Source organism: Vipera ursinii (assembly GCF_947247035.1).
Source record: "Vipera ursinii genome assembly, chromosome: Z".
Classification (NCBI taxonomy): Eukaryota; Metazoa; Chordata; class Lepidosauria; order Squamata; family Viperidae; genus Vipera; species Vipera ursinii.
In genome coordinates this window covers 4,075,292-4,103,083 of record NC_139517.1, presented here as the reverse complement: position 1 = coordinate 4,103,083, position 27,792 = coordinate 4,075,292, and the positions used below count along the sequence as shown (strand labels likewise).

The 27,792-nt window shown below is 48.8% G+C and overlaps 1 protein-coding gene across 4 annotated transcripts; it reads right to left on the bottom strand.

The window, feature by feature from the left end:
- Positions 1-1,723: 1,723 nt before the first annotated feature.
- RBM23 (RNA binding motif protein 23) lies at positions 1,724-26,689 on the bottom strand. 4 transcript variants are annotated; one of them, XM_083377723.1, is made up of 17 exons: positions 26,529-26,689; positions 26,068-26,138; positions 20,429-20,557; positions 20,247-20,327; positions 17,540-17,587; positions 17,040-17,113; positions 16,891-16,941; positions 15,091-15,264; positions 12,902-12,955; positions 12,682-12,799; positions 11,382-11,534; positions 9,302-9,439; positions 9,111-9,176; positions 8,008-8,218; positions 6,367-6,468; positions 5,489-5,573; positions 1,724-2,842 (listed from the first exon to the last, which is right to left on the bottom strand). In XM_083377723.1, exons 3-17 carry the CDS (start codon positions 20,462-20,464, stop codon positions 2,839-2,841), a joined length of 1,395 nt encoding a protein of 464 aa, XP_083233849.1. In that variant the 5' UTR covers positions 20,465-20,557; positions 26,068-26,138; positions 26,529-26,689; the 3' UTR covers positions 1,724-2,838. The 4 variants fall into 4 exon arrangements, with proteins under 4 accessions (XP_083233849.1, XP_083233850.1, XP_083233851.1 ...); XM_083377724.1 differs by having other exon boundaries at positions 26,533-26,673; XM_083377725.1 differs by lacking the exon at positions 26,529-26,689 and having other exon boundaries at positions 1,724-2,837; positions 5,485-5,573; positions 26,068-26,442.
- Between the last annotated feature and the right edge of the window lie 1,103 nt (positions 26,690-27,792).

Here is a 27,792-nt window from a genome sequence, read left to right as displayed (position 1 = left end):
TTGGAATGCCATCCCTTGAGAAATTAAGATTGGCCCCCACTTGGGAGACTCTTTCTTTCGTAAGGCCCTGAAGACTTGGCTTGGCCAGCGGGCCTGGGGAACTCGGGATGGGATGGAGCCCATCAATTGGCTATTTGATTGTGTGTTGTCGCCAGTGGGGTGGGGTTTCCCCCCCCCATGTATTTTATTGTTTGTAGGCTTCCTAGAGTTGCTGTGAGCACGTAGGCAGCTATAGTTAATTTTCTAAAAAAGGTAAGATATAGACAGGCAAGGAACAGATAGATGCAGATAATGATATCGATGGATATGAGAGAGATAGACAGATGATAAGATATAGATAGATGAGATAGGCAGACGATGGATAGAGAGATAGGCAGAGGCAAATGATAGGTAAGAGACAGATAGGCAGACAATAGATAGGCAGATGATAGATAAGACAGATAGGCAGAGGCAGATAATTAGATAGACAGACAGACAGACAGATAGGCAGCCGATAGAGATAGGCAGAGTCAAATGGGGTTTTTATTGGGGATTTTTATATTAATTCTGTTTTTAGCTCGGGCTCGTATTTAATTCTCTTTTTAATTTTTGTATTCTGTATTTTTATATGTGCCCTGTTCACCGCTCTGAGTCCTTCGGGAGAAGGGCGGTATACAAATATAATAAAATAAATAAATAAATGATTAGATAGGATAAGACGGGCAGCTGATAGATAAGAGACAGATAGGCAGAGGCAAATGATTAGATAAGATAGGATAAGAGACAGATAGGCAGATGATAGATAAGAGACAGATAAAGGTAAAGGTTCCCCCGCACATGCGTGCTAGTCGTTTCCGACTCTAGGGGCCGGTGCTCATCTCCGTTTCAAAGCCGAAGAGCCAGCGCTTGTCCGAGGACGTCTCCGTGGTCATGTGGCCGGCATGACTAGAGGCCAAAGGCGCACGGAACGCTGTTACCGTCCCACCGGAGTGGTCCCTATTTTTCTACTTGCATTTTTTTACGTGCTTTTGAACTGCTAGGTTGGCAGAAGCTGGGATGAGTAACAGGCACTCACTCTGCTATGCGGCACTCGGGATTCGACCCGCCAAACTGCCGACCTTCTGATCGACAAGCTCAGCGTCCTAACCCACTGAGCCACACCGCGTCCCTAAGAGACAGATAGGCAGAGGCAAATGATTAGATAAGACAGATAGGATAAGACAGATAGGCAGATGATAGATAAGAGACAGATAGGCAGAGGCAAATGATTAGATAGATAGGATAAGAGACAGATAGGCAGATGACAAGATATAGATAAATACAGATAGGCAAATGATAGACAAGACAGATGATAAGAGATAAATAGATAAGGCAGATAGATATAAAGACAGACAGATACACAGATATACAGACAGAGATTGATCGATTTGGAAAACGCTGATCAAAGTAAGGAACTGAGGACTGCTTTCCTTTCTTGCACGGACTCTCGGATGTCGAGGAAAAATCCTTCCCTCTCCAAACACTTTTACCCTCGTCCTAAAGGTGTTTTTTTCCCCCCTCTCTTTTCAGGAGAAACTCTTTCCCGCTCCTTGGGGGGGGAAAGAAAGAAAGAAAGAAAGAAAGAAAGAAAGAAAGAAAGAAAGAAAGAAAGAAAGAAAGAAAGAAAGAAAGAAAGAAAGAAAGAAAGAAAGAAAGAAAAAAAGAAAAAAAGAAAGAAAGAAAAAAAGAGCAGTCGTACGCACGGTTCCGTTCGGTGACTTTTATTATTCATTTATAAGCAAAAGAAGAAGAAAAACAGAAAAATCGAAAAGAAGAGATAAAAAGAAAAAAAAAACAGAAAAAAAAAAAACCAAAATACACCTTTGAAAATCTGAAAAGGAGGGGACGGGGAGGGGGGGGGTGTTGTTTCTCTCTGAAGGATTCCGAGGACACGGGGGGGGGAACAGGGGGGTGCAGCCGGAGAAGAATGGGGAGACACCATGAAGGGGAGACGAGGGTCGAGAGAGAGAGAGAGAGAGAGAGAAAGGGGGTGGGGGAAACACCCAAACATCCCCATGGGTACAGATCGAGGAGGGGGTGGGGGCGGTGGGGAGTGGGAAACCGGGGAAGAGATATACACCGCGCGGGCCTCCCGCCCACACGCTGGCTTGCGCGCCTCTCCGGTCTATGTACAACGTGCGTGCGTGCGCGCACACACAGATCCCGTCTCGGCTGCCAGGACCGCCCAAAGCCATCCAGCCGAGCCTCAGCAGCCTGATCCGAGAGCAGAGGGTGAGGAGGAGGAGAAAAAGAGAGAGAGAGAGAGAGAGAAAGAAGGAGGGGAGGGAGGGAGGGATGGAGCCAAGGGTCTTCCTGGCCCTCCGAAGCCCACCAAGCAAGAGAAGCTGCAATTCCATCACTTGCAGGGGTGGGGGGTGGGGGGAGAGGAGGAGCTCCCCCCAGGGGGATAATGCACCCTCCTCCAATTAGGGCTTGAGGAGGGGGAGGGTGGGTGGGTGGGAGGGAGGGAGAGAGAGAGAGAGAAAGGGGGGGGGTGTTTCAGAATACAAGCTTCTTCCTCCTCCCCAGCACTCGGCGGGAGGGAAATTCGGAATAAAATCAGAGTTCGTGTTCAGAAGGATTTTCTTCCTCTCCTGCCCCCCCCCCCAAAGAGAGAGAGATCCTTCAAAGTCCGTCCCCCAGCTTTGGAATCCAATTGGAGGGGGGGGGGGGGAGAGAGAAAAAGGTTGTCCGGATGAGGCTGTTAACGGTGTGGAGATGATTATTTCCGGGCCCCCCCCCTTTCCGAGCTCCCTGGGAGAGGAAGGGCCGGAAGGGTGAAGTTGGGGGGGTGGGTTGGGAGAGAGACCGGATCAGGCCTTACCTGCAAAATAAGGGGAAAATAAAGAGAGGTTAGTAATCTTCCTCTCCACCCGGGCCCTTTTCCTTCCCTCCCTTCTCTCTACGCCTCGGCCTCCCCGCTTAGCAGGGAAGGGGGGGGGCTGGACTGGATGACCTCCCGAGGTCCCTCCCCGAGGTCCTTCTCCCACTCCCTTCTCTCTACGCCTCGGCCTCCCCACTCAGCAGGGAAGGGGGGGCTGGACTGGATGACCTCCCGAGGTCCCTCCCCGAGGTCCTTCTCCCACTCCCTTCTCTCTACGCCTCGGCCTCCCCACTCAGCAGGGAAGGGGGGGCTGGACTGGATGACCTCCCGAGGTCCCTCCCCGAGGTCCTTCTCCCACTCCCTTCTCTCTACGCCTCGGCCACTCGCGCTGCCGCTCGCAATTTCGCCCTAGGGCGGAGGGGGAAACTTCCAAGGACGGAACGGAGAACCAAGGGCCGGGAGGGAATTTAACGGGCCGAGGAAGGAGTCTGGGCGCTGGAGAATCTGCCAGGCCGGTCGCTCAGACCGCTTCCCCAGGACAAGCCAGCGGGAGATACCGGTTGTCCCCGCACTTACGACGCTTCCTTTAGTGACCAAAGTTAAAACGGCCTTGGGGGAAAAAAAAAGAAGGACTTGGGGCCGTTTTTCACACTTGTGGCCGTCTGCGGCATTCCCCCTGGGTCATGTGAGTTACACTCGGATGCTTGACGACCGCTTCATATTTATGACGGCCACGGTGTCCCGGGGTGGTGGTGGTGGGTTTAATCCTGCGATTCTCCCCTTCTGCGTCCTTCTGACAAGCAAAGTCAACGGGGAAGCCGGATTCGTTTTAACAAGCGTCTGCCTCATTGAACAACTGCGGCGATTCACTTAACGGGTGCGGGCAGAGTGGTAAAATGGGGCAAAAATTCAGCCGACAAATTTCTCACTTAACGACTTAAGTCCTGGGCTCAATTGTGGCTGTAAGCCGAGGGCGAGCTGTAAAAACGAGAACAAAGGCCACTCCCTGCTAGACGGATGACGTTACCTAGTTGGGTCACGAAACGTCTAAAAGAGAGCAGTCGAGTTTAAGAGAGCACCAAGGACCTTGCAGTCCCATCATCCCTCCTCCTCCTCCTCCTCCACTCCACAAACCCAACTCCTTTCTAGACCGATGGTGTTACCTAGTTGGGTCATGAAACGTCTGCAAGAAAGCAGCCAAGTTCAGAAGACCAAGGAGTCCTTCACCTCTGAATTTCTCCCCCCTCCGTCCTCCACTTTGCAAACTCCCTACTACCCCTGATGTCAGCTAGCTGGGTCATGAAACTTCCTAGAAGCAAGATCAGAGTGCACCAGGGACCCCACAGTCTTCGTCCTCCTCCTCCTCCTGCAAACCCCACTCCCTGCTAGCACTGATGATACCTAGTTGGGTCATGAAACGTCTGCAAGAAAGCAGCCAAGTTCAGAGAGCACCAAGGACCCCACGGTCCTCCTCCTCCTTTCCACCTACTACTCCTCCTCTACCACCTTTTGTTCCTACTCCTCCTATACTCCACAAACCCAACTCCCTGCTAGCACTGTTACCTAGTTGGGTCATGAAACATCTGCAAGAAAGCAGCCAAGTTCAGAGAGCACCAAGGACCCCACGGTCCTCCTCCTCCTTTCCACCTACTCCTCCTCCTCCACCTTCTGTTCCTCCTCCTCCTCCTCCTCTACTCCACAAACCCCACTCCCTGCTAGCACTGGTGATGTTACCTAGTTGGGTCATGAAACATCTGCAAGAAAGCAGCCAAGTTCAGAGAGTACCAAGGATCCCACGGTCCTCCTCCTCCTTTCCACCTACTCCTCCTCCTCCACCACCTTTTGTTCCTCCTCCTCCTCCTCTACTCCACAAACTCCACTCCCTGCTAGCACTGATGATGTCTGCAAGAAAGCAACCAAATTCACTGAGCACTAAGGATCCCACGGTCCTCCTCCTCCTTTCCACCTACTCCTCCTCCTCCACCATCTTTTGTTCCTCCTCCTCCTCCTCTACTCCACAAACTCCACTCCCTGCTAGCACTGATGATGTTACCTAGTTGGGTCATGAAACGTCTGCAAGAAAGCAACCAAATTGATTGAGCACTAAGGATCCCACGGTCCTCCTCCTCCTTTCCACCTACTCCTCCTCCACCACCTTTTGTTCCTCCTCCTCCTCCTCCTCTACTCCACAAACCCCACTCCCTGCTAGCACTGGCGATGTTACCTAGTTGGGTCACAGAACGTCTGCAAGAAAACAACCCAGCTCGGAGAGCACCAAGGTCTTCGCGGGTAAGCCATTTTGTCTTGTAAAACTGCTCACAGAAAATCGAAGGGCCGTGGGGAACTTTGGGGTCCAAGGGTCACCTGGCTCAGATTTTTTTTTTGCGGGGTGGGGGGTGGAGGGGGGGTAGGGAACGAGGCAGAGAAGACCTTGAGTTTTCAGGTATCCCGTTTGGCAAAAATCCACCCTGGGTCGACTTACAGATCTTAAAGTTAGGTTGTAAAAGGTCTGCATTGTCAAATTTGGAACGTAAGGCAGGTGAAAAGTCTTCTTTCCTTCCCCCCCCCCTGCGCAAAGACTTCTTTCCTGCCAAACACACACACACACACACACACACACCAGACATTGCTGTTTTAGCGACTTACATTGTTTGGGGACTGAAGAGGCCTGTAAGCTGGAAGCACTGGGAGGCCAGTGTCTGTGAAGCCAGATTCAACGCTGGGCTAAGAGCTGTAGGGGTGAGAGAAAGATAAAGCGTTAGGAACCCAGGAATAATTTCCCGTAGGAGGGGAAGAAAAAAAAAGATGCTAAAAGGAGATATTTGGTGTAATGCCAAGCAGCAGTCTGGAGAAACATTCACTGGATTAGTTTACGCAAGCTGGGGACTTTACAATGTGGAGACTTCAACTCCCAGAATCCCCCAGCCGGCAAACATTTAAGATGGGTAGAGTTCAACTCCCAGAATCCCCCAGCCGGCAAACTTTTAAGATGGGTGGACTTCAACTTCCAGAATCCCCAAGCCCACAAACTTTAAGATGGGTGGAGTTCAACACCCAGAATTCTCCAGTTGGCTAACTTTTAAGATGGGTGGGCTTCAACTCCCAGAATTCCTCAGCCAGCAAACTTTAAGATGGGTGGACTTCAACTCCCAGAATTCTCCAGCTGGCAAACATTTAAGATGGGTGGATGTCAACTCCCAGAATTCCCCAGCTGGCAAACTTTAAGATGGGTGGAGTTCAACTCCCAGAATTCTCCAGCTGGCAAACATTTAAGATGGGTGGATGTCAACTCCCAGAATTCCCCAGCTGGCAAACTTTAAGATGGGTGGAGTTCAACTCCCAGAATCCCCCAGCTGGCAAAACTTTTAAGATGGGCAGGCTTAAAACTCCCAGAATCCCCCAGCTGGCTTGGGAATTGAAGTCCAACCATCTTAAAAGTTGCCGCGTTTGACACACACTGAGTCACCTGTCCTCAGGACCACTCCCAATTGCTCCTGGGTCCCCCCACCCCCCAAAAATCTTACCTGTCAGGGCAGCCGGATTCAGGGCTCCCAAAGGTATCGCTCCGTTCAGCTGCAAAGCAGCCTGAGCTGCTGCTGTGGTCGTCAGTGGGATCCCAGAACCTGCTGTGTGGGGCAAACATAAGACAAGACCTTTGGGGAGGGAAGAATGAGGCTGCCGCACTCGGGGCAGTGAAAAAAGACCACCCTCTTCCCGAGGGGAGGGAGCATTCGGGCCATGACTTATGGGAGCTGTTGTAAGTAGAGGACTACCTGCACACACAGGGCCATCGTCTCTTTGGTCCTCCCAAAATTATGGCTGGGAAGATGTACTATTACAGCTTCCATCTTTAAGGCCACGGAGACGTTCTGGCGCTGACTGTTATTTGACGCCATTCTGAATGAAGGCAAATCTAGGCGTCCCGGGATAATATTGCAGGATTTGAACATTTCCCTGGCTGTTTTTGTCCCTGCTCGGCCAACAATCCTAGTAGCTGCAAAATTGAGTACCTGATAAGGGGGATTGCACCTTATGAAGGACAAATGGGGAGGAAGCTAACCACCAGATTGCAAGAACATGAGCGAATGGCCAGACAGGGAGATTGGAACTCATTGGTAGCCTCACACTGCAATGAACAAGGACATACAATTTCGCAGCTACTGAGATTGTTGGCCGAGCAGAGACAAAAACAGCCAGGGAAATGATTGAAGCCTGGGAAATGGGCCCCTTGTCAGTCAATAGGAGTGCTGATTTGCCACCAGCTTATTAAGTACTTAGGGGCCAAGGAGTTGACACCACAAGGAAACAACAGCCAATCGCTGGCCATCAACACACCAACCAACCAGTAGGACGGTACCACATGAATACAAAGCATCAGAATAGCCCAAAGCACACATAATCCCATAGAGAAAAGTTTGGACAAGTCCAAAAGTTCAAAAGACAAAAATCTCTGGTTCTGGTGACAGACCCAGATTGGATCTATGCAGTTGCCTTCCACACCCGATCAAGACACAGCCCTGTTCAACTATTATTTAATGAAGTAGGGGAAATTTGGGTCACCCGAAACTTAAATACTATGGATCTTAAAGGCTAAATTGGAGCACTGTAATTGAAAATGGGTAAAATTTTAAAAAAACAGGACACGACAACTATAACTAAAAATATACTGATAAATATCTTAACTGACTGTGCTATAACTAGAATTGTAGTAACTTGATTTGTGACATAGTAATTGTGGGAAACAAGAGAGGAAAATGTTAGATGTTCTAACCTGAGATAGGCACAAATGATTTTGGTACTGGACTATTGTTTACCCAATCACCACGTTGCTTTCTAAACATTTTGATATTTTGATGTAAAGTTGGAAAATTAATAAAACTTGTAATAAAAAAAGACACAGTCCTGTTTAGCCAATTGGTCAAACGTCACTTTTTTGTGCAATTTTCTGTCCCTCCTTCTCTTCCACACAGACTTCATTACACACACACACACACACACACACACACACACACAAACACACAATCCAATTCCGTTATTCTGCCAAACAAGCTTCCTAAAATATACCTCTATGATCCCGAAAGGAATTAACCCCATTGCTACTGGCCCTTCCCAAATGTAAACCGAATCCATCCCCTGGCTTCCAAATTTCAACCAGGGTGCCTCACCTTCGGCCAGTTTCGCCATTAGTTGCAGCTGGGAGCCGGTGGTCCCCAAGTTCAGAGCTGACCGGTCGGGCTCATCAGCCCCGTCGGGAAAAGTGATGTCGGTGGTGCCGTCCAGCCGTTCGGTGACCTGTCCGACCCGCATGGGCCGTCCAGCCAACTCAAAACCGTTCAGCTGCTCCAGGGCACGGCGGGCACATTCTGCTTCTGCAAACTGGAGAAAGCAGCATGATAACGGGCTTCCAATATTTGAGGGGCTGCCAGAAAAGGGGGGGGCAAACTATTCTCCACAGCACCCAAAGGCAGGACAAGAAGCAACGGATGGAAACTAATCAAGGAGAGAAGCAACCTGGAACCGAGGAAAAATTTCCTGACGGTGAGAACAATTAACCAGTGGAACAACCTGCCTCCAGAAGTTATGCGTGCTCCAACACTGGAGGTTTTGAAGAAGAGATTGGACAACCATTTGTCTGAAATGGTCTAGGGTTTCTTGCTATTCTATTATTTTTATTCAACTGTAAACCTTTTACACATGTACTGCGTCCAGTTTTGGTCACCACAGTGTAAAAAAGATGTTGAGACTCTGGGAAGAGCATCAAAGATGATTAAGGGACTTGAGAGGCTAAAACATATCAGGAACGGTTGCTGAAATTGGGTATGTCTAGTTTAATGAAGAGAAGGAAAAGGGGGCACAAGATAGCAGTGGTCCAGTATCTCAGGGGCTGCCCCAAAGAAGAGGGAGTCAAGCTATTCTCCAAAGCGCCAGAAGGCAGGACAAGAAGCAACGGATGGAAACCAATCAAGGAGAGAAGCAACCTAGAACTAAGAAGAAATTTTCTGACAGTTAGAACAATTAACCAGTGGAACCACCTGCCTCCAGAAGTTGTGAATGCTCCAACACTGGACAGTTTTTAAGAAGAGACTGGACAGCCACTTGTCTCAAATGGAATCCTGAGTGGGAGGAGGGGGGGGTTGGACTAGAAGACCTCCAAGGTCCCTTCCAACTCTGTGATTCTGTTACGTTGCAGGTGCCTGTGTCTTGGTAAAGAAGAGCCGAGGCCGATTTCCGCTCTGCCCCGTGCAGAGAAAATCCACCCCCAACTTACGGTGATGAAGCCGTAGCCTTTGGATTGTCCAGTATCCTGGTCCCGCATTAGCACAATGCTGTCAATCTGCGGAGGAGAAGAGGTGGCGGCGCGAGTTATAAAGCCAAGGCTGTGCCCTTGGGGCTCCAGGATCAACACAAACACACACATGCACCCCACACACCCTTTTCTGTGTCCTCCTCCAACCCTACCTTGCCAAAGGGCTCAAAGATCCCCCGCAGCATCTCTTTGGTGATGTTGCAGTGAAGAGAACCGACGTAGAGCCGCATGGGACCCCCGCTGCCTTTCTGAAGGTTGTTAGCCATGGCTGCCAGCCTGTTCTTCTCCGCCTAAGGTCACAAATTGGGAGGGGTGTGGGTGTCAAAAACAGCCAGGAATAACCCAGTTTATTTTTTAAAGGTAGTCCTCGATTTGCAACGGTTTTCATTTAGCGCCCGAAGTTACGACGTCACAAGGGGGGGGAAGAGGCCGTTTCTCGTGCTTAGAACATGGCCGCATCCCTGCGGCCGCGTGATCAGAAATTCAGAGGCTCGCCGACGGGTTCGTATTTATGACGGTGGTGGTGGTGGCGGTGTCCCCGAGTCGCGGGATCGCTTTCCGCCACCCTTCTGACAAGCAAAAGTCAACGGGGGAAAAGCCAGATTCCCTGAACCGCGTTAACTAAATTTACCAACTGCATCGGCTCGCTTAACAACTGGAGCAAGGGAGGTCGTAAAAAACTGAGGCAAGACTCATTACTGCTAAGCTTGTAAGCCGCCCTGAGTCTTCAGAGAAGGGCGGGATATAAATGGAATTAAAATAATAATAAAATAAATAATAATTTAACAAATGTTTCACTTAGCGACGTAAATAAATGTTGGGCTTGACTGCGGTCGTGAATCGAGGACTACCTGCAACCCCACATCTGGCCAAAAACAACGAGGGAAGAACTTCCATTTGCAGGGCCCATGAATATTTAGGGAAGGGTCTTCAAACTTGGCAACTTTTAAAGACTCGTTGACTTCAACTCCCAGAATTCCGGGAGTGGAAGTCCACAAGTCATAAAGTTGCCAAGTTTGAGTCATGGTTGTCCCAAAGATGCTTTTTCAAAAAGACAACTGGACCCTCTTTTTCTTTTTGAAGACGTTTCGCTTCTCATCCGAGAAGCTTCTTCAGTTCTTCAGCAATGCAAGATGAACCGGGGAAGCTCCTTGGATAAGAAGTGAAAGGGCTTCAAAGGAAAAAACAAACAAACAAAAAGTCCAGTTGCCTGGACTGGGGGACAAATTCCTGACAAATTCCTGTTGTTGTGGTTCCGACAGGTGAGACCAGTAGGAATATGAACTCTGAGGCAATTGCTTTCCTCACAAGGGCACTTTTAATGGCTCCGTAGTATCGGCAGGAAAAAAGGAAAAAAACCAAGACTGACAGTTTCCCGCCCCCTCCCAAAGTTACACGGTAACAAGCTGAACTTCCCACCCCTGTAATATGTCATAAATCACAACCCCCAATTAACTACTTTGGCAGGGCTTTCTAACCGATGCCCCAGCTCCAGCCCACCAAAACCTGTACACACAGCTTGACCTTGGTTCCCACAGGAAAGTTATTGTTATGACTAAACCAGAAGCAAGCATCTCCTCCTTCCCATTGCTGTAGGCAAGCAAAAAAAACGTAGTGAAGACGGCCGCAGTCAGAATTGTTTGAAGGTTTTTGACACCTGTTTTGTGTGCGGGTGAACAGCAGGCAGAAAAGGCCCACGGAGATTAAGCGTTGTTAAAAATAAATTTTTTTAAAAAAATTAAGGATTCCTGACTCTGCTCAATCTAATCATGGGAGATTCCGTCTTCCCTTTGGCTCGCTCTGTTCGCAATCCCACAAATCGTACTTTCTATCCCACCTGTATTATTTTTAATATGCATTTTAAAATTCGCATTCCTGTCTTCTGCCCTTCCTTCCTTCATTTCTTTGCACGCCTGGCTGAGGAATTCCGGAAGTTGAACTCCACAAGTCCTAAAAGGGCCAGGTTTGAAGGCCCTTGCTTGTGGACTTCAACTCCCAGAATTCCTCAGCCAACATGCCTGGCTGAGAAATTCTGGGAGTTGAAGTCCACAAATCCTAAAACGGCCAAGTTTGAAGGCCCTTGCTTGTGGACTTCAACTCCCAGAATTCCTCAGCCAACATGCCTGGCTGAGAAATTCTGGGAGTTGAAGTCCACAAATCCTAAAAGGGCCAAGTTTGAAGACCCCTACCGCAGATTTTAATTTTTTTTTAAAAAAATAAAATGTTTCAAACCTGGGAAGCCTGAACGATAATGGGCACACCCAGGAGGCGTTGCCCCGTCAGCCCGATGGCCAGCGGCACCGACTGTATCTCACAAAACTCGACGTAAGCGATGCCTTTCGAGCGGCGGGAATTTCGGTCAGAGATGATCCGTACGTCACGCACCTGGCCAAAGTGACAGTTCAGGAGAACATTACCGGAAGAGTCCTAGGTGCCAAACATCTTGTGCTTGGGTCTCCTTTGTTCTTTTTATTAGATATTTTACCTCAGCTTTATTCTTTTTATAAATAACTTAAGGCAGAGAACGCAGGCAATATTTCTTCCCACAAAAGCAACCTTATGCGATGGATTAGGTTGAGTGTGTGTGATTGGCCCAAAGTCAACCTGCTGGCTTTCCTGCCTAAGGTGGCACTAGAACTCAAGAGTCTCCTGGTGATTAGTCCAGTCACCAAGCTGATTTTCACGCCTAAGGTGGGACTAGAATTCACTGTCTCCTGGTGATTCAACCAGACACACCCAGTTTTTGTGTCTAAGATGGAACTACTGTGTTTCCCCGAATATAAGACCGGGTCTTATTTTATTTTATTTTTTGCCTCCAAAAGAGGCACCAGGTATTATTTTCAGGGTAGGCCTTACCTCACATCCAGCACCAACAGCCCCACCCAGCCGGTCCACTTCTTCTGGGGCCAAAGTTGTGCAGCTGCATTCAGGCCTGTGTTTTACAGTCAGGCCTTTCCAGAAGGCCTAAGCAGCCGAGTACCGAGCTATGGATCCAATCCATAGCTTGGTGCTCGGCTGAGGTCTTGCAGAACCAAGCTATGGATTGAACCCATAGCTCGGTTCTTGGCTGCACAGGCCTTCAGGAAAGCCCCGTGACTGAGAAATGCAGGCCTGGCTGCAGAAGAGGCCTTAGAAGAAGTGGGTTGGCGAGGAGAGGCCTGGCTCCAACGTAAGTGGGTGCGGGGCGGGTGGGGCAGCTCCACACCACCATCCCTGCCCTAGCTTGATTTTTAGGTGTGTGCCTCGCCCCCAAACTAGGGCTTATATTAGGCCCACCCCCCAAAATCAAGCTAGGGCTTATTGCTGGTGTAGGCCTTACTTTCAGAGAAACACGGTAGAAGTCACGGTCTCCAGGTTCCTAAGCCAGCGCCTTAACCACTAGCCAAATCAGGGATAAAACCAGAGGCTGAGGTATCTACTACTCCGCTTAACTGCAAACATGGACTGTGCTAACTAGGTTGGTGGGAAGTAAGCACCAGAATGGGCCAGAAGCCCTTGCTTGGGGCCAAGTAAGAAGGGAAGGGGACCTGACCTTGCCAACAGCAGAGAAAAAATCCTCAAGGTCTCGAGGGCGGATACGGGCAGCCAGTTGCATGCAGAACACGGTGCGGGCATCACGCTCTTCGGGGCTCAAGCTGCCCAGGGGTTCCCTGTTGGAGACAAGAGGGGTGATCCAGACACGGAACGGATGCCCGGGAGAAGAGACGTGGCACATAACGAGTCCTCTGTTACTCCCTAGTTGCGCTACTCACCGGAGGGGGCTTTTCTCTCTGAACAAGGGACTCTTGCTGTGTCCAAACCGTCGCCTGCAGAGAAACACAACACAAGCCCAGATTGCAACCTTCAGCAGTGGCCCCACAATCGCAGCACGGGTGACGCAGCACAATTTGCCTTGCTCGTCATCGCATTACAGCCTGCCCATTACAGTCATGTGGCGTAATGGTCGTTAAAAAAACAGGTTGGTTAAATGACTGTCTCGGTTTTATGTTGTTTTTTGCGGCGGTCGTTAAGCAAATCAAGGCTTTGCTATGGATGCGGGGGGTGGGGGTGGTTTGCCAAAAACTGGAAATGCCAGTTTTCGGCAAAACCATTGTAAAACACGGTCGGGTGACCACAGGGTGCTGCCGACGACTGTGAATCTGGCTGTGTTGCCAAACGCCCCGAGTTCAGTCATGTGACTGCAGAGGAAGCCCGACTGCCAGAACTTTGAACCTGGTCTTCGACGTAAGTCAAGGACTACCTGTGTAATCCTTAGAAACAAAACAATTTATTCTGTCCCATCAACAGTACTGGCTGTGGTAAAGACGTTTCGGCCCTTTTCGAAAAATGGATCCTTTAAAATGGCTTCGGATCAGCCAGATGAGGAATTCCAAAGAACAGGTTATCCTCCGTGTTCTGAGCAGTCTGCCCGTCAACATCTTGAGTCACATCCATCTTGACAAGTGCCTTTCAGAAAGTTGCCAACCAGCCCTGGAGTGCCACAGATCCAAGAGGAAAAAACCTTGACGGTTGCCCAAACACATTCACGTAAGTGAGCCAGCCGGGTTTCAGACATTCATACTCCTAAAATGTTTCCCAAGTTGGAGGCCAGGCTAAGAAGTGGAGAACGAGAAAAATCCCAGAATTCAGCCCGCTTCAATTCCATTTCCTAACTTGTGGTTTCAGAGCACTATTCATCAAACGTAGAATAGTAGGTTTGGAAGGTCTTCTAGTCCGATGCGCTGCTCGAGGAGGAGACCCTGTCCCAAACAATGGCTGTCCAGGCTCTTCTTGAAAACCTCCAGTGTTTGAGCACCCACAACTTCTGGAGGCAAGCTGTTTTACTTTTTGTTCTGTCAGGAAATTCCTCCTTAATTCTTTCCTTTCCTTTCCCCTCCCCTTTTCTCTTTCTCTTCCTTTCTGTCCTTTTCTCCCTCCTTCCCTCTTTCCTTCCTTCCTTCCTCTCCTTTGCCCTCCATCTCTCCTCTTCCTATCTTCCTTCCTTCCCTCCCTCCCCCTCCATCTTCTTTCTTCTTTCCTTCCTTCCTCTGCCTCTTGTCCTCCATCTCTTCTCTTCTCCTTCCTTCTTTTCTTTAAGGAGACCCTATACCAGACATGTCAAACTCGCGACGGAACTTTTTCCCCATTGCCGGCAGTGGGGTGGGCGCAGTTTTCCACGTGACACGTCCGGGCCCGCAGTTTGTCCTATACAATTCCAGACAAGTGGCTGTCCAGTCTCTTCTTCAAAACCTCCAGTGATGGAGCACCCGCAACTTCTGGTGGCAAGCTGTCCCACTGGTTAATTGTCCTCACTGTCAGGAAATTCCTTCTTAGTTCTAGGTCGCTTCTCTCCTAGATGAGTTTCCATCCGTTGCTTCTTGTCCTGGAGCTTTGGAGCAAAGCCCCCCCCCAACCTTTTGAGTACCAGGGACCGGTTCCGCAGAGAGAGGTTTTTCCGCGGACCGCAGGGGGTATAGTTTCATGTGCTGCCTGCATCCCGCATATGGGGCTTCGCTTATTTGCGCAGACCGGTTTTCTGGCATGCCGTGAACTTAGTGCAGGTCCATGGACCGGGTTTTGAGGACCTCTGCTTTGGAGGTTTGTTTGTTTATTATTTAAATTTTTATACCACCCTATTCCCGTAGGACTCAGGGTGGTTTACAGGGAAAATTAAAATATATAACATACAAATTAAAATCAGTTATAAGTATGATTAAATTACAGACCCTGAAGTTAAACTAAAACCCAATTAAATTAGTCAGTTGACCCCCCCTCCACCCTCTTCCTTGTGGCAGCCCCCCAAATATTGGAAAACTGCTATCATGTCGCCCCAACCTTTTCCCTCCGTTAGACCAGACCTACCCAGTTACTTCAACCATTCTTCGCAGTAAAACTGAGCTTTCATTCTTTCAGTTTTGGGAGAACCACACTATGGTCTCATCCGAGCTTTTGGACGGCTTACCCGGGGGGAGGTGGGCTGCGGTAGCGGACTCTTTCCTCCCGTCGGCGCTCTCGGCTCCGAGATCGGCTGGCCCGCCTACGATCCCGACTGCGGCTCCGATGGCGGCTTCTGCTCCGGTGACGGCTGCGGCGATCTCGGCTGCGTCTGCGATGACGGTCTCGGTCCCGACTACGGCTAGGAAGGCAAGCATATCTGATTTGCGCATCGTGTATGTGTATGTGTGTATGTGTGTATGTCTTTTGCTATTTTCCCCTGCAACTGGATTGCTGAGGGAACCGATTCTGTTTAGCCCAGCGGGAGGAAAAACAAAACGGAAAGCCTCAAAAGCGGAACAGCCCTTTGACCAATCACAAACTCTGGAAAGATCCCGAAAGTCTCTCCATTTATTTACGGGAGTTTTCAAATCAACAGCCGCAGCAACAATGGTTAAAAAAAAAAGCAACATAGAACCAGCGGTTCAGCTGGTTCACACTACTTTGGCAGAACTGGTAGCTAATTTTTTTGTTGCCCAGGCCCGGAATGGACTTCCAGAAGCGGCATCCACACAAAAACCAGTTGTTCACGTATCTGAATCCCACCACTAGATGGGAGGCTGCAAATTACAGCTGCCATGGCACAAGGGGTTGCAAGGTGATCATGTGAGCAACCAGATTTTATTATTATTATTATTATTATTATTATTATTATTATTATTATTATTATTATTATTATTGCAGTAGCAGCAGTGGTAATAGGATTCTCTAAGGGCAAGGTTTTGACAAAAAATCAGAATGCCAATAGCGGTGGCCCTGAAGACTTATATACCGCTTCAGAGTGCTTTACAACCCTCTCTGAGCTGTTTACAGACTCAGCCTATTGCCCCCAACAATCTGGGTCTTCATTTTACCAACCTCAGAAGGGTGGAAGGCTGATTCAACCTTGAGCCGGTCAGGATCGAACTGCTGGCAGAGGGCAGAGTCAGCCTGCAATCCTCATCCCTGCTGACCATGGGACGCTACACACAGCCATGAACGAGGCTGTGTTTCAAAGTGCTGGAAGCTTAGTCATGTGACTGCAGAGGGCCCCCCCTCCAAAAAGTTTGGAATTTCGAATCTAGGCCTTAAATTTTTTCAGGTTTGTCATAACTTCAAATAGTTGCTAAGCAACCAGTCGTAAATCGAGGACTACCTGCAAGCAACACCGAAATAACCTGCCTTTCTTTTGACTCCTCACCTTCCACGTGAGACCTGCCAGCACTTAAAACCTCTAAACAGAAACGATCCTTGGCTCCATTTGTTCAGAAGATGTAACTTTCATTAGAAAGCGTATCGCAGCAATGCATATAGCCGGACCTGAGAGTCGCCTGCCAAAATCCCTAAGTTCAACTTTTCCCTCCCTTAACTGCCTCCCATCGCTCACACACACACCCCACCCCCAAATGACCAATCAGATTTAAGCAAGAGGTTTTCAGAAAGGTCGGTTCAAGCATAGGTTGTGGCATGCAGCTGCTTTCTTCTTCCAGCCGGGTGACCTTGAGGCAGCATCTCGGGGACATACAGCTATTACTTTCGCTTTCCCCTAAGCATCTCCCATCCCCAGAGTTCGTGGCAGACTCGCTGCACGGTCGCAAAGCAACAAACAAGCGTTAAGGTGGCAGTTGACATGCCATGATCCCCCATCCCACCCCACTTTTCAAAGGCCCTGTGCCAGCTTCCCTACGTGGGGAAACACACACACACACACACACACTTCTGCTTCTGCACCAACCCCAGCCTGGGCCTGCCCACTTCCTCTGTGATCTCTCTCCAGGACCATCCCTACCTGTGTCTGTGGTCTCGGCTCTTGCTACGACTCCTACTCTTCTTCTTTTTGCTGTGAGGGAGGAAGCAAGGCAGCAATGAGAATCACTCCGACACAGGGAGGGAAGGAGGGAGAAGCAAAGGGGGATCCGCACAGCCTCTGCAGCTCACCTGCTGCTTTCCCCGTTGCTGCTGCTGGGGGCGCTGTCCTTCTTCGTTTCTTTTCCTTGCTCCTCCTGCGAAGGCTAAGGGAGAAAGGAGTTTATAGAGCAGTGATGGCGAACCTTTTAGAGACCGAGTGCCCAAACTGCAATCCAAAAACCCAATTATGTATCGTCGGGTGCCGGGTGGGCCTGGCTGTGGTGGTAACGGCAGACTGGATGGGACTAAAAAGTTCAATCAATCAATTCCAACTTTGCGAGACTTTTTTTTCCCCCGTGAGAAGTTGAAATTGATTGATTGAACCTTTTTTTTTTTTGCACACGGCGGCAGAGGCCTAAAGCGAAATTTTTTTTATAAAACCCAGCTGAAGGCCTAGGACTGGGGCAATGGCGCACGTGCCCAGAGCGGGCTCTGCGTGCCAACTGTGCCATAGGTTCGCCACCACAGTTATAGAGTGTAGTCCTCCAGCTCCCTCTCGTATCTCCTCCTCGTCCGTTTTTGGACATTACCTGGGCTGTGGGGGGGTCAGCTGGCGGCTTTGAGGGTCCTGGCTGGGCCTGGAACAAATACAAGAGTGGATTCAGCAGGAAAGAGGCACCAAGAGGAGGCGGGCACGGAAAGACGATCCCCTTTTTGCACTTAAAACCTGTATCAACCCACAGCCTGATTTTTTGCTAGCTAGAGGTGCAAAGTGACCCCCGAGAGAGAATGCTAATCAGCAGGCTTCAACTGTCATTTGCAAATGCGGAGGGCGGAATCCTGAACTCTAACCTCCAAAGGGCATCCTCCATTTTTTCATGTGTTCCTTAGAATTTCAGTCCTAATTTTTAGGAGCAAAAAAAAAAAAAAAGGATTGAACTATCCAGTCACTTCGGCCCAACTAAAGACATCACACACCCCACGTCACCTCTCAACGTTTGCATTTTTCGTTACTGAGAATGCAGAGAACGAGGACAGCTGAGAGACTGTCTCCAATAAATATTAACATATAAGAGTTTAGAGCTGGATTAACACAGATTGAAACGTCTTTTGAGACTGGAGTGATAATCCTTAAAACACAATATTCTGCACAACACAGACTCGGGACTATAGAGTTACAGGGACTGCGAGAATGAGGCTGGCGCAAGCGGCAAACAATGAAAAAAGGGGACACTTATGTTTCCATTCCAGGTAGCCCTCGACTTACAAGCATTCACTTAGTGACCAAAGTCACAACAGCACCCCAAAAGTGACTTTTGATCGTGTTTCACACTTATATCTGCCACGGCATTCCCGTGGCCATGTGATCAAAATGTTGGCGACTGGTTCGTGACAGCTGCAGCCCAGGGTCATTGAAGTCCTTTTGTGACCTTCTGACCAGCCAAGTCAAACGGGGAAGCCAGATTGTTATCAAATGGAGCAAAACTCACTTAACAACCGTTTTGCTTAGCCACAGAAAGGTGGGGGCTCAACTGCGGTCGTAAGACGGACTCCCAAGTAAATGGAGACCAGCAACACTGGGAGTGGGATCCCCACCCACCCTCTGTCTTCCTCTTCATCCTGTGTCAGACTCCAAGAGAGATTTACCCTTCTTCAAGGCGAGATGGGGTGTCTAGGACAGGGCTTTTCAACCAGTGGTACGGGTACCACCTGTGGTACATTGGCACATGGAAGGTGGTACACAACCATCCTAGAAAAGTGGTAGCGGGGGATGGGAAGGAGCTGAACCGGTGGCAGCACTGCACAAGCCTGAGCGAGAGACTGGAGCTGCAGGGCTGTCAGGGCTCAGTGGAAGCGCCAGGATCAGCGCCAGGCTCCGGCTGGAGCTTGACGCTGATCCTGGCGCTTCTGCTGAGCCCAGAAAAAGCGCCAATCAGCTGGAATGATGCAGCATCTCCAGGGTCTTGTGATTTACATTCAGATGCTTGGCAATTGATTCATATTTATGACGGTCACAGTGGCCCAGGGTCATGTGAAGTGACCAAAACCTGCTGCAACCATCCAGCAGATGGGGGGGAGGAATAAAAACCAAACACCCCCCACCCCACCCCCGCTGCCAATCCTCAAGAAATTGCTCACAAAAATGAAAACCTCGGACATGAGGAAGAGCACCGCCGGGCGGGCAGGCAGATGTCTCACTCAGCTGTGGCTTGGGAGGCACTTTTTTCAGCGCCATTTTAACTTCAAACAGTCACTAAGCGAAACTGTTGTAAATTGAGGACTACCTGTACTTCATCACTTTTTTCCTTTTTGGGGGGGGTCATCAAGTTTTTGACACCTTGCTAGGCAACTGGTGGTACTCGGATGTTGCCATATCCTAAAAGTGGTCCAGTGGGTGAAAAGGTTGAAAAGCCCTGGTCTAGGAGGCATAAGCTACGCCTAGGAACACCTACTGGAGGCTTAATTCAGCAGAAAAGGGACAGCCAGCCACCTTATTTTAACTTTATACAAATTCCTGACACACCTTTCTATACCTTTTCTTTTTCTGCTATGAAAGGAAACTGACCAATATTTTGAAAACCATCTTGAATTACATGGGTGTCAGACCTGCCACAACTTACCACCTCTAAACAGAAACAATCCTTGACTCCATTTGTTGAGAAAGGTATAGTTTTATTAGAGCAGGGGGTCCCCCAACCCCTGGCCCGTGGATTGGTACCGGGCTGCGGCATGCCAGCAACCGGGCCGCATAAACAAAGCCCCATCTGCGGGATGCCGCCAGCACACAAAACCACGCGGGAAAAACCTCTCTCCACGGAACCGGTCCCTGGTGCCCGAAAGGTTGGGGACCTCTGTATTAGAGGTCAAGTGGATTGGAGTATTGCAAAGCCAAGACTCAGGACCGCGTCCCCAAATCCCTAAGTACTACTTTTTCCGTCCCTTAACTATCTCTCATTGCTCCTCCCCCAGTGTTGTAACCCATTAGGTTCAGGCATGATGTTTTCCTAACAGTCCAAGCGCAGTTTGGTATGCGGTCCCCCTGCTTCTTCCAGCTGGGTGGCCTTGAGGCAGCATCTCCAAGAGATACAGCCCTTACTTTCATTTTCCCCACGGTTCCCCCCCTCCCCCACAATTCATGGGAGTCGGCATAGCAGAGAGCCAGAAGCAAACACAAAAGCAGCGGCTGACTGCAAACTGCTATGAACTTATCTCTGGATCCCTGGCAAAATACAAAGTAGTAGTAATACTTTCCCACAGGTTGAACACCTTTCTGATTTGTAATCTCTCGTTCCTCACCTCCTCTTTCTTGTACGGGGCCTCCAACATAGCCTCTATCACGATGTCAAAGTCGTCTGAGGCCATGCCATCTTCTTGGGTCTATGAATGAGAAGAGTTAAGAAACAAGAAGGTCAGAGCCTAACCTTTAACCCACCATGCCATCTTCTCCAAACGAAAGGGAAAGAAGGCTGGATACTCACAGGATCCCGGGATGGATGGGGGAACGCCGGATCCATGGCTGGCCCAAATGGGTGGGCTCCCCACCACCCAGAGGCACAGGAGCCGCTGGTGGAGAAGCGGGTCTAGCAGGCAAAGGAGCTGGTCACAGCCTGGAAGAAGAGGGGGAGGCCAGAATGGCTCTGAGAAGTGGAATATAGAACAGGGGCTGGGGCCATCTAAGTTGCCTGGAGACAAAAAAGTTCTACACTCTGGAATGGAATTGTGCTCTAAAAACCCCTTTCTGGAATCCTCTGGATAGCGTATCCAGCAAAGAACAACCACCCCCCCACCCACCCCCGCTTTCAAATTAATTATCCATCAACTTTTTACATAAAGGGAACCGTAATTTATAACAATTGGCCTTTGCTTCTATTTTCTCTGCTTTGCTCACAGACATATCTGTACTCCAGCCCATCCTAAGAGACCTCCTATTTCAAAATCCCTCAGATTGTCAAGGACGAGCAAATGGAAACTCGACCAGAGAGAGAAGAAGCAACCTGGAATTAAGGAGAAACTTCCCGACAGCGAGGACAATTAAACCAGTGGAACAGCTTGCCGCCAGAAATCGTGGGTGCTCCATCGCTGGAGATTTTTAAGAAGAGGCTGGGACAGTCCCTTGTCTGAGATGGTAAAGGTTCTCCTGCTTGAGCAAGGGGCTGGACTAGAAGACCTCCAGGGTCCCTTCCAGCTCTATTTCATTCAAATGTTTGTTTCTCCACTGGGTTAAGGTAGAACTATACCGTAATTTAAAAGTATTTTGCGAGCATAACTTGCTTCTGAAGGAGATGGCCAGACGGGCATTCAAATCCAGTTTTTTTTTTAAAATCAACAGACTGGAGAAGAAAGTCGTAGAAAATGTTTGGATGGAAAGATGAAGGGAAAGAGTAGAAAAAAATTTGTGCTATCTATCAGTAGCTAAGAAATCCTAAAAGCCACATTATCATTCTTTTTTTAAAAGTTGATTTGTAAATGAGTTTTACAATTCTGGTTCAAATGGTTTGCCACAATACTGCAATCAAATATTCATCTATTTTCAAGCATGAAGTGTTAACTTAAAGAGAGAGAAAAAGAGGCATTTTATAAACATGTTTAAAAGAAGGAAAGAGAAAAAGGAGAAAGAAAAAGAAAGAAAGAAAGAAAGAAAGAAAGAAAGAGGAGAGATGAGAAAGGGAGAAGGAGAAGGGTTAAGAAAGAAAAAAAAATGAATCCCAGCTTTTTGGCTGGGGGGGGGGGAAACACAATATCCTGCAATAACGCTTCAGGCGCCCATAAATTTAGTCAAACATGCAGTTACTTTCACAGAACTTTGGAATCTAAGTAGAGCTTGCAAAGCTTGATGATTTGGGAATGCAGCATTTCTCAATTTTAGCAACTTTTCAGAGATGCGTGGATTTCAATTCTCAGCATGCCCTAGCCTTCAACTCCCACCAATTCTGGGAGCTGGGAATCCACACATTGTGAGAAAAATTGGGAATGCTACGCAGCTCTTCTGGACCTTGCCATCCTGTGGGCAAAATGGAACATTCTAGAGTTGCCCCAAGGGACACGGTGGCTCAGTGGGTTAGGACGCTGAGCTTGTCGATCAGAAGGTCGGCAGTTTGGCGGGTCGAATCCCGAGTGCTGCGTAGCAGAGCACCTGTTACGTGTCCCAGCTTCTGCCAACCTAGCAGTTCGAAAGCACGTAAAAAATGCAAGTAGAAAAATAGGGACCACTACGGTGGGAAGGTAACAGCGTTCCGTGCGCCTTTGGCATCTAGTCATGCCGGCCACATGACCGTGGAGACGTCCTCGGACAAGTGCTGGATCTTTGGCTTTGAAACGGAGATGAGCACCGGCCCCTAGAGTCGGACACAACTAGCACGCATGTGCGGGGGAACCTTTACCTTTACGAGTTGTCCCGTTTGGCTCAATCCGTTGTAAACGTTTACAACCCGTAGGATCACCAGTGGCATAAACGTAACGGGTTTCATCAACCCGAAACAGGAGCAAAACTACCCTCTTTTCACTCCCAGGAAGATTTCACAACAATTCTGGCCCTTTCCTAAACTTTTTCTATCCTCCCGCTGCTAGCTTTTTAGTAGCTGAGGACGAGAAATCAAAGTTGTACCGTGAGCCTTAAGTACCTGCAGATCAGAGCACTAAACCGAGGCTCATATTAGAAGAACAGAACGATAGCTTCCTGAAACAAGTTTAAGGGGGGGAGGGGGGAGGCATTCTCCAAAACAGCAGTTCTCAATCTTTTCTTCACCATGGACTTTATATAGCTTTTGTGGCCACGGACCCCGCCCCAATTGTCACATTTCTTCAAGCCTCCGTGGATCTCCTGTGACAGCCTGGTGGCCCACAGGTTGAAAACCGATGCTCCAAAATGTTGTCAGCAGAAGGAATCAATCCGTTTATTTCTGCGTCTTTCGCGGAACCTTTTCAACATTTGTTGTTGTTGTTAGTTGCGAAGTCATGTCCGACCCATCGCGACCCTATGGACAACGTTCCTCCAGGCCTTCCTGTCCTCTACCATCTTCCTGTCCTCTACCATCTAAATGGAGTCCATTTAGGCTCACGCCTACTGCTTCAGTGACTCCATCCAGCCACCTCATTCTCTGTCGTCCCTTTCTTCTCTTGCCCTCAATCTTTCCCAGCATTAGGCTCTTCTCCAGTGAGTCCTTCCTTCTCATTAGGTGGCCAAAGTATTTGAGTTTCAACTTCAGGATCTGGCCTTCTAAAGAGCAGTCAGGGTTGATCTCCTCTAGGACTGACCGGTTTTATCGCCTTGCAGTCCAAGGGACTCGCAGGAGTCTTCTCCAGCACCATAGTTCAAAGGCCTCAATTCTTTGGTGCTCAGCCTTTCTTATGGTCCAACTTTCACAGCCATATATTGCAACTGGGAAGACCATAGCCTTGACTATACTCACAAATTCAACATAGGCACCGTTAAATTTCAGCTGCCAATGCATGTCTAGTTCTATCTCCTCCTGCCTTGCTTTCCTTGAATTTTTCTCTTTCCGAAAGAGAGCCAAGCCACCCACCTACCAGTAATCCTTACAGACGCGGTCTTCAATAAAGGAGTTTGCTATCATTTGCAAGTTGCTCTATATAAGCACATGTAAGTTTCTAAAAAGCTTATCTGAATTTCCAAGGGCAAACCCTTTATATTATTCCTTCCAGCAAAGTACCAAGACTGTTCATCCTTATTTCTAAAGTAAGAACACATCAGCATAACTGTAATGGAACTGCTTTAGAAGTTATCAGCAACTATACATCTACTCTGATGTTTTTTGCACTTTGTTGTTACCCAGGAAAGGACTTGAGTTAGTACTTATTCCAAAATAAAAGGAAATTTACTGGAATGTAAGTGGGAAATTCAACCAAATAACCCCTTTTCATTTCCTAACAATTTAACCAAGCCAAAAAACAAAAACAACCCTGACAATATCTAGCAATAAAGAACATATATTGCCCTAGTTTTTTTTTAAACAACTAGAGCTCTGGAAGCACACACTGTAACATTCTACTGGAAAAGCAAACAGTACAAATGAGTTTTAAAATTTTCCAACCAGCAGGTGTGGGGAACACAAATTTTTTAACTTACAGGCTCATAAGCAGAAAGGTTCAACATTGATTGTTCCTAGTTTACGTCATGCAAATTGTGGAAAACTAACAAAAATAGTATGCAGATTGCTGAAATCAGCCAATTGTAGCTCTTTGCACAGAGTAAGGCTGCTTACAGACACAAGAAGCCTTTTGAAATGCCAAGGTACCCATAAGAGCCTTATGCAAAGAGGACATTACATTCAGATTTATTTACTTAAAACTCAAAACACGCAAAGAAGTTTCTCTCCCTATTTCCACACTGCCAACACTCATGGTTATTCTATAACTTTGCAAAATTCCACACAGCCAAATTTTAGGATCTGTGAATAAAAGCAAGTAAGTGCACTCTCAAAACACATTTAACAGCCTTGAGATCCAATAGATCAGAAATATTCCCAACATTCACTTTTGGGGGGGGGAGGGAAAGCTGGAAGTTCCTAAACCTCCAATTGTTATTAAAATTTCACCTTGCTACCTCCCTTTCCCAAGATCTTTTTGTTCCAAGTGGCAGTTAAGAATCCTTTTTGAAATCCGAAAACAAAAATAGATTTTGTAATCCCATAGTATAATAACACACTCACCCAAACCCACTGCTTTTATTATTACTATGAAGGATCTGCACTACAGCATATCCACACAACTTCCTTGTTTACTAGGCTTTGTTTGAAGAAGTCACACATGCAAAACCAGATAATAATCTCTTATGACAAGCCTTTTCTAACAAGACACAGGCTTCTAGATTTCTAAAAACAAACAGGCTTGAAACCAATTTCATTTTCCTGCTCTAAGCCACCTCCATGCCTTTAGACTCTTATTCCGTGTTTACTGAAGAGTCTAATTCGCTCATTATCCAATTCAAAAACAAAAATGACATAAATAGAGTTTCACAGGGCCTGCAAAGATGGCAGGTGACCACTCTTCTGGGCATAAGCACAGCATAAATCAGGGCAATTTCGCCCTAAGATCTCAAATTCACTGAAAATAAGCGTCTACGAAGATTCTCAGTCATCCAGGTCAAAGGCAACTGAACTATGGTTTTTTTTCCCCCTTGAGGTAGAAATGTTTTTTCCTCAAGGAAGCTTTATCAGGGAATAATTCATCTGGAAATCAGCTCTATTAAACAAACCTGCAAAGGAAGACCCCAAGCAAGGGCCAGGCCAAGGAATAAATCAAGGCAAGGCTATACTAAGCAACCTTTTGTCTGAAATGGTCTAGGGCAGTGACTCAACCTTAGTGACTTTAAAGATGATTGGACTTCCAACTCCCAGCCAGAATTTCCCTGCCAGGATAGATGGCTGGGGAATTCTGGGAGTTGGAAGCCCACTCCCCTTAAAAAAGTCAAGGTTGAGAAGCACCGATTCAGGGTCTCCTTTAGTTTAGTTTAGGCCGGGTCTTCCTTGTGTGTCCGATCGCACTTGGCCAATAAAAAGGACATTCCAATTCCATTATTGCAAGTCTGAGCAGAGGGTTGGACTAGGGCAGGGGTCGGCAACCTCGGCTCTTTTATGACTCGTGGACTTCAACTCCCAGAATTCCTGAGCCAGCTATGCTATGCTATGCTATGCTATGCTTTGCTATGCTATGCTATGCTGGCTCAGGAATTCTGGGAGTTGAAGTCTACAAGTCATAAAAGAGCCGAGGTTGCCGACCCCTGGACTAGGGAGACCTCCAAGGTCCCTTCCAACTCTTTGTTATTCAGTTACTCTGAAATTCCATCCCATTTAACACAAGGCCTTTCAGCAGGTTTCTAACCCACTTCCCCCACCCCTCAGCCTGAAAGGGCTGTGGCTTATTCCTTATCCCAGCGGTTTCTCAACCTTGGCAACTTGGAAGATGTCTGGCCTTCAACTCCCAGAATTCCCCACCCTGGGGGACGGGGAGGGGAGGGGGGCCTGAAGATGTCTGGCCTTCAACTCCCAGAATCGCCCAGGCAGCCATACAGGCTGGGGAATGATGGGAGTCGAAGTCCCCACGTCTTCCAGCTGAGAATCACTGCCTTTATCCGATGGGCCCAATGGTGGCAACCTACCTCTCTCGCTCTCCCTCTCCTCCTCTCCTCGACTAAGGCAACGAGCCACCAGCACACCGCAGCCCCAGCGCCTGTGGGTAGAAAAAACAGCGCCACATGGACCAGGGCACCCTCTGCGCCATGTTCCCCGGCTGCCTGCCTTCCCCAAGGCTCCATCTTGTCACCTACCTGCCCTGAAGACGAACAGCCCCCCCTCCCCCAAAACGCACTTCCGGGAAAGAAAGGCCGAAAGGTACCGGACGGGGGAGCAGGCCACGCCCTCCCACCGAAACCACGCCCCTTTCGGCAGCTGCGCCTCTTCTCTCTCCCCCCGCCACCTCTTTCGGAGCCCTGAGGGAAATTCTAAGCCCCCGTTTGACGTCACCGTCCGCGGCGTGACGTCACCGCCGCTATCCGTTCGTCGTTTCGACCACCGGAGGCCTGGCTGTTTTGGGTTCTTTTTCACCCGCTAAGACACTCACCCACCTCCCCCTCCCTTTTGGCCGCTAGACCGCGGCGATTTTGTCCGTCCCGTCGGCCTCCGAAGGGCTTCGCTCCCTCCTCAGACGCGGCCGCAAACCAAGCAGGAGCAGCAGCGATTCTAAGATGGCGGCGGACGCTGCTCCCTCCAGGACCGTACCCCTCCCCTTCTCCTTCGCCTCGCGAGGGGGCGCAGCACGCGTGCGCAGGGGCGTCCGAACCGCGGATTGGCTGAAAAGACGAGGAGGGAAGATGAAGCGTGTCAAAAGAGGGAGGGACCCGAAGGGAAAATCTCGGCCGCCGATTGGATTGTCTGCCTCGGGGAGGCGGGCTTCTATAGTGACGTTCCCGCTGATTCGATCACGGCTCAGAAAGGCGTATTGAGATAGATCTTTTTTTTCTTTTTACCTTTACTTCCCTCGCAGGTAAGAAAACCAATGGTTGTTAAGACAGAGGCGGGGTTTCCTAGTAGCCAATTGGGCAAGCCGACGGGGAAAAAAAATAAACTATCGGGCCGGCTGATTGGCTGGACGAGCGGAAAAAACGCGAAAGTTTATTAAGTACAGCGAATATCATTGGGCTACAGCGTGGCGGGTGGACTGAAGCGAAAGGATCCTCCCCTGCGAGGTTTGCCCTGATTGGTTAGCCCTTCCGGCTACAAACAAAGACCCGATTGGGCCTTTGGTCGCCGAGTCGGTAAAGGGAGCCACTTTCCGGGCGGGTCAGAGGCCGCGAAGCTCCTGTAGCGAAGGAAAAAGGGGAGGGGTCGCGCAGTTACCACGGCAACAGCGGCCTGGTCTCCCGGCTGAGGCCTGGCGAGTTGCTCGCCTCGCCCAGTTTCCTAGCGAGGAGGCAAAATAGGCGGCCTTTTGTCCCGAAACTGGGCAGGTTTTGTAGGCTGCCGAGGCGGGATGGAGATTCGGAAGGGCCAAAGGTCTCCATAAACCCTTATTATTAAAACCTTATTAAAGCCTGGCAGCTTAGTGCAATTCCTGAGGGAGCCCATTATGTGAGGAAAAAAGAGGCCGCTTTCAACAGGGTCGCCTCAGCTAATCCTGCTTCAAATTGGGAGCCGGCATCCCTCGTGCATCCAGGCCCTTAAGGGGTGATAAAAGTAAAAGCACCCCCTTCCATCTGCCCTTAACACAGCGGGAAATCAAGGACATCTCTCCACAATAGCAGCAAGCCTGCTCCTTTGAGCCTAAAATTTTATGTTGCTGAGCGAGAAATTGGTGAAGTGGATTTTGCCTCGGTTTACGACCTTTC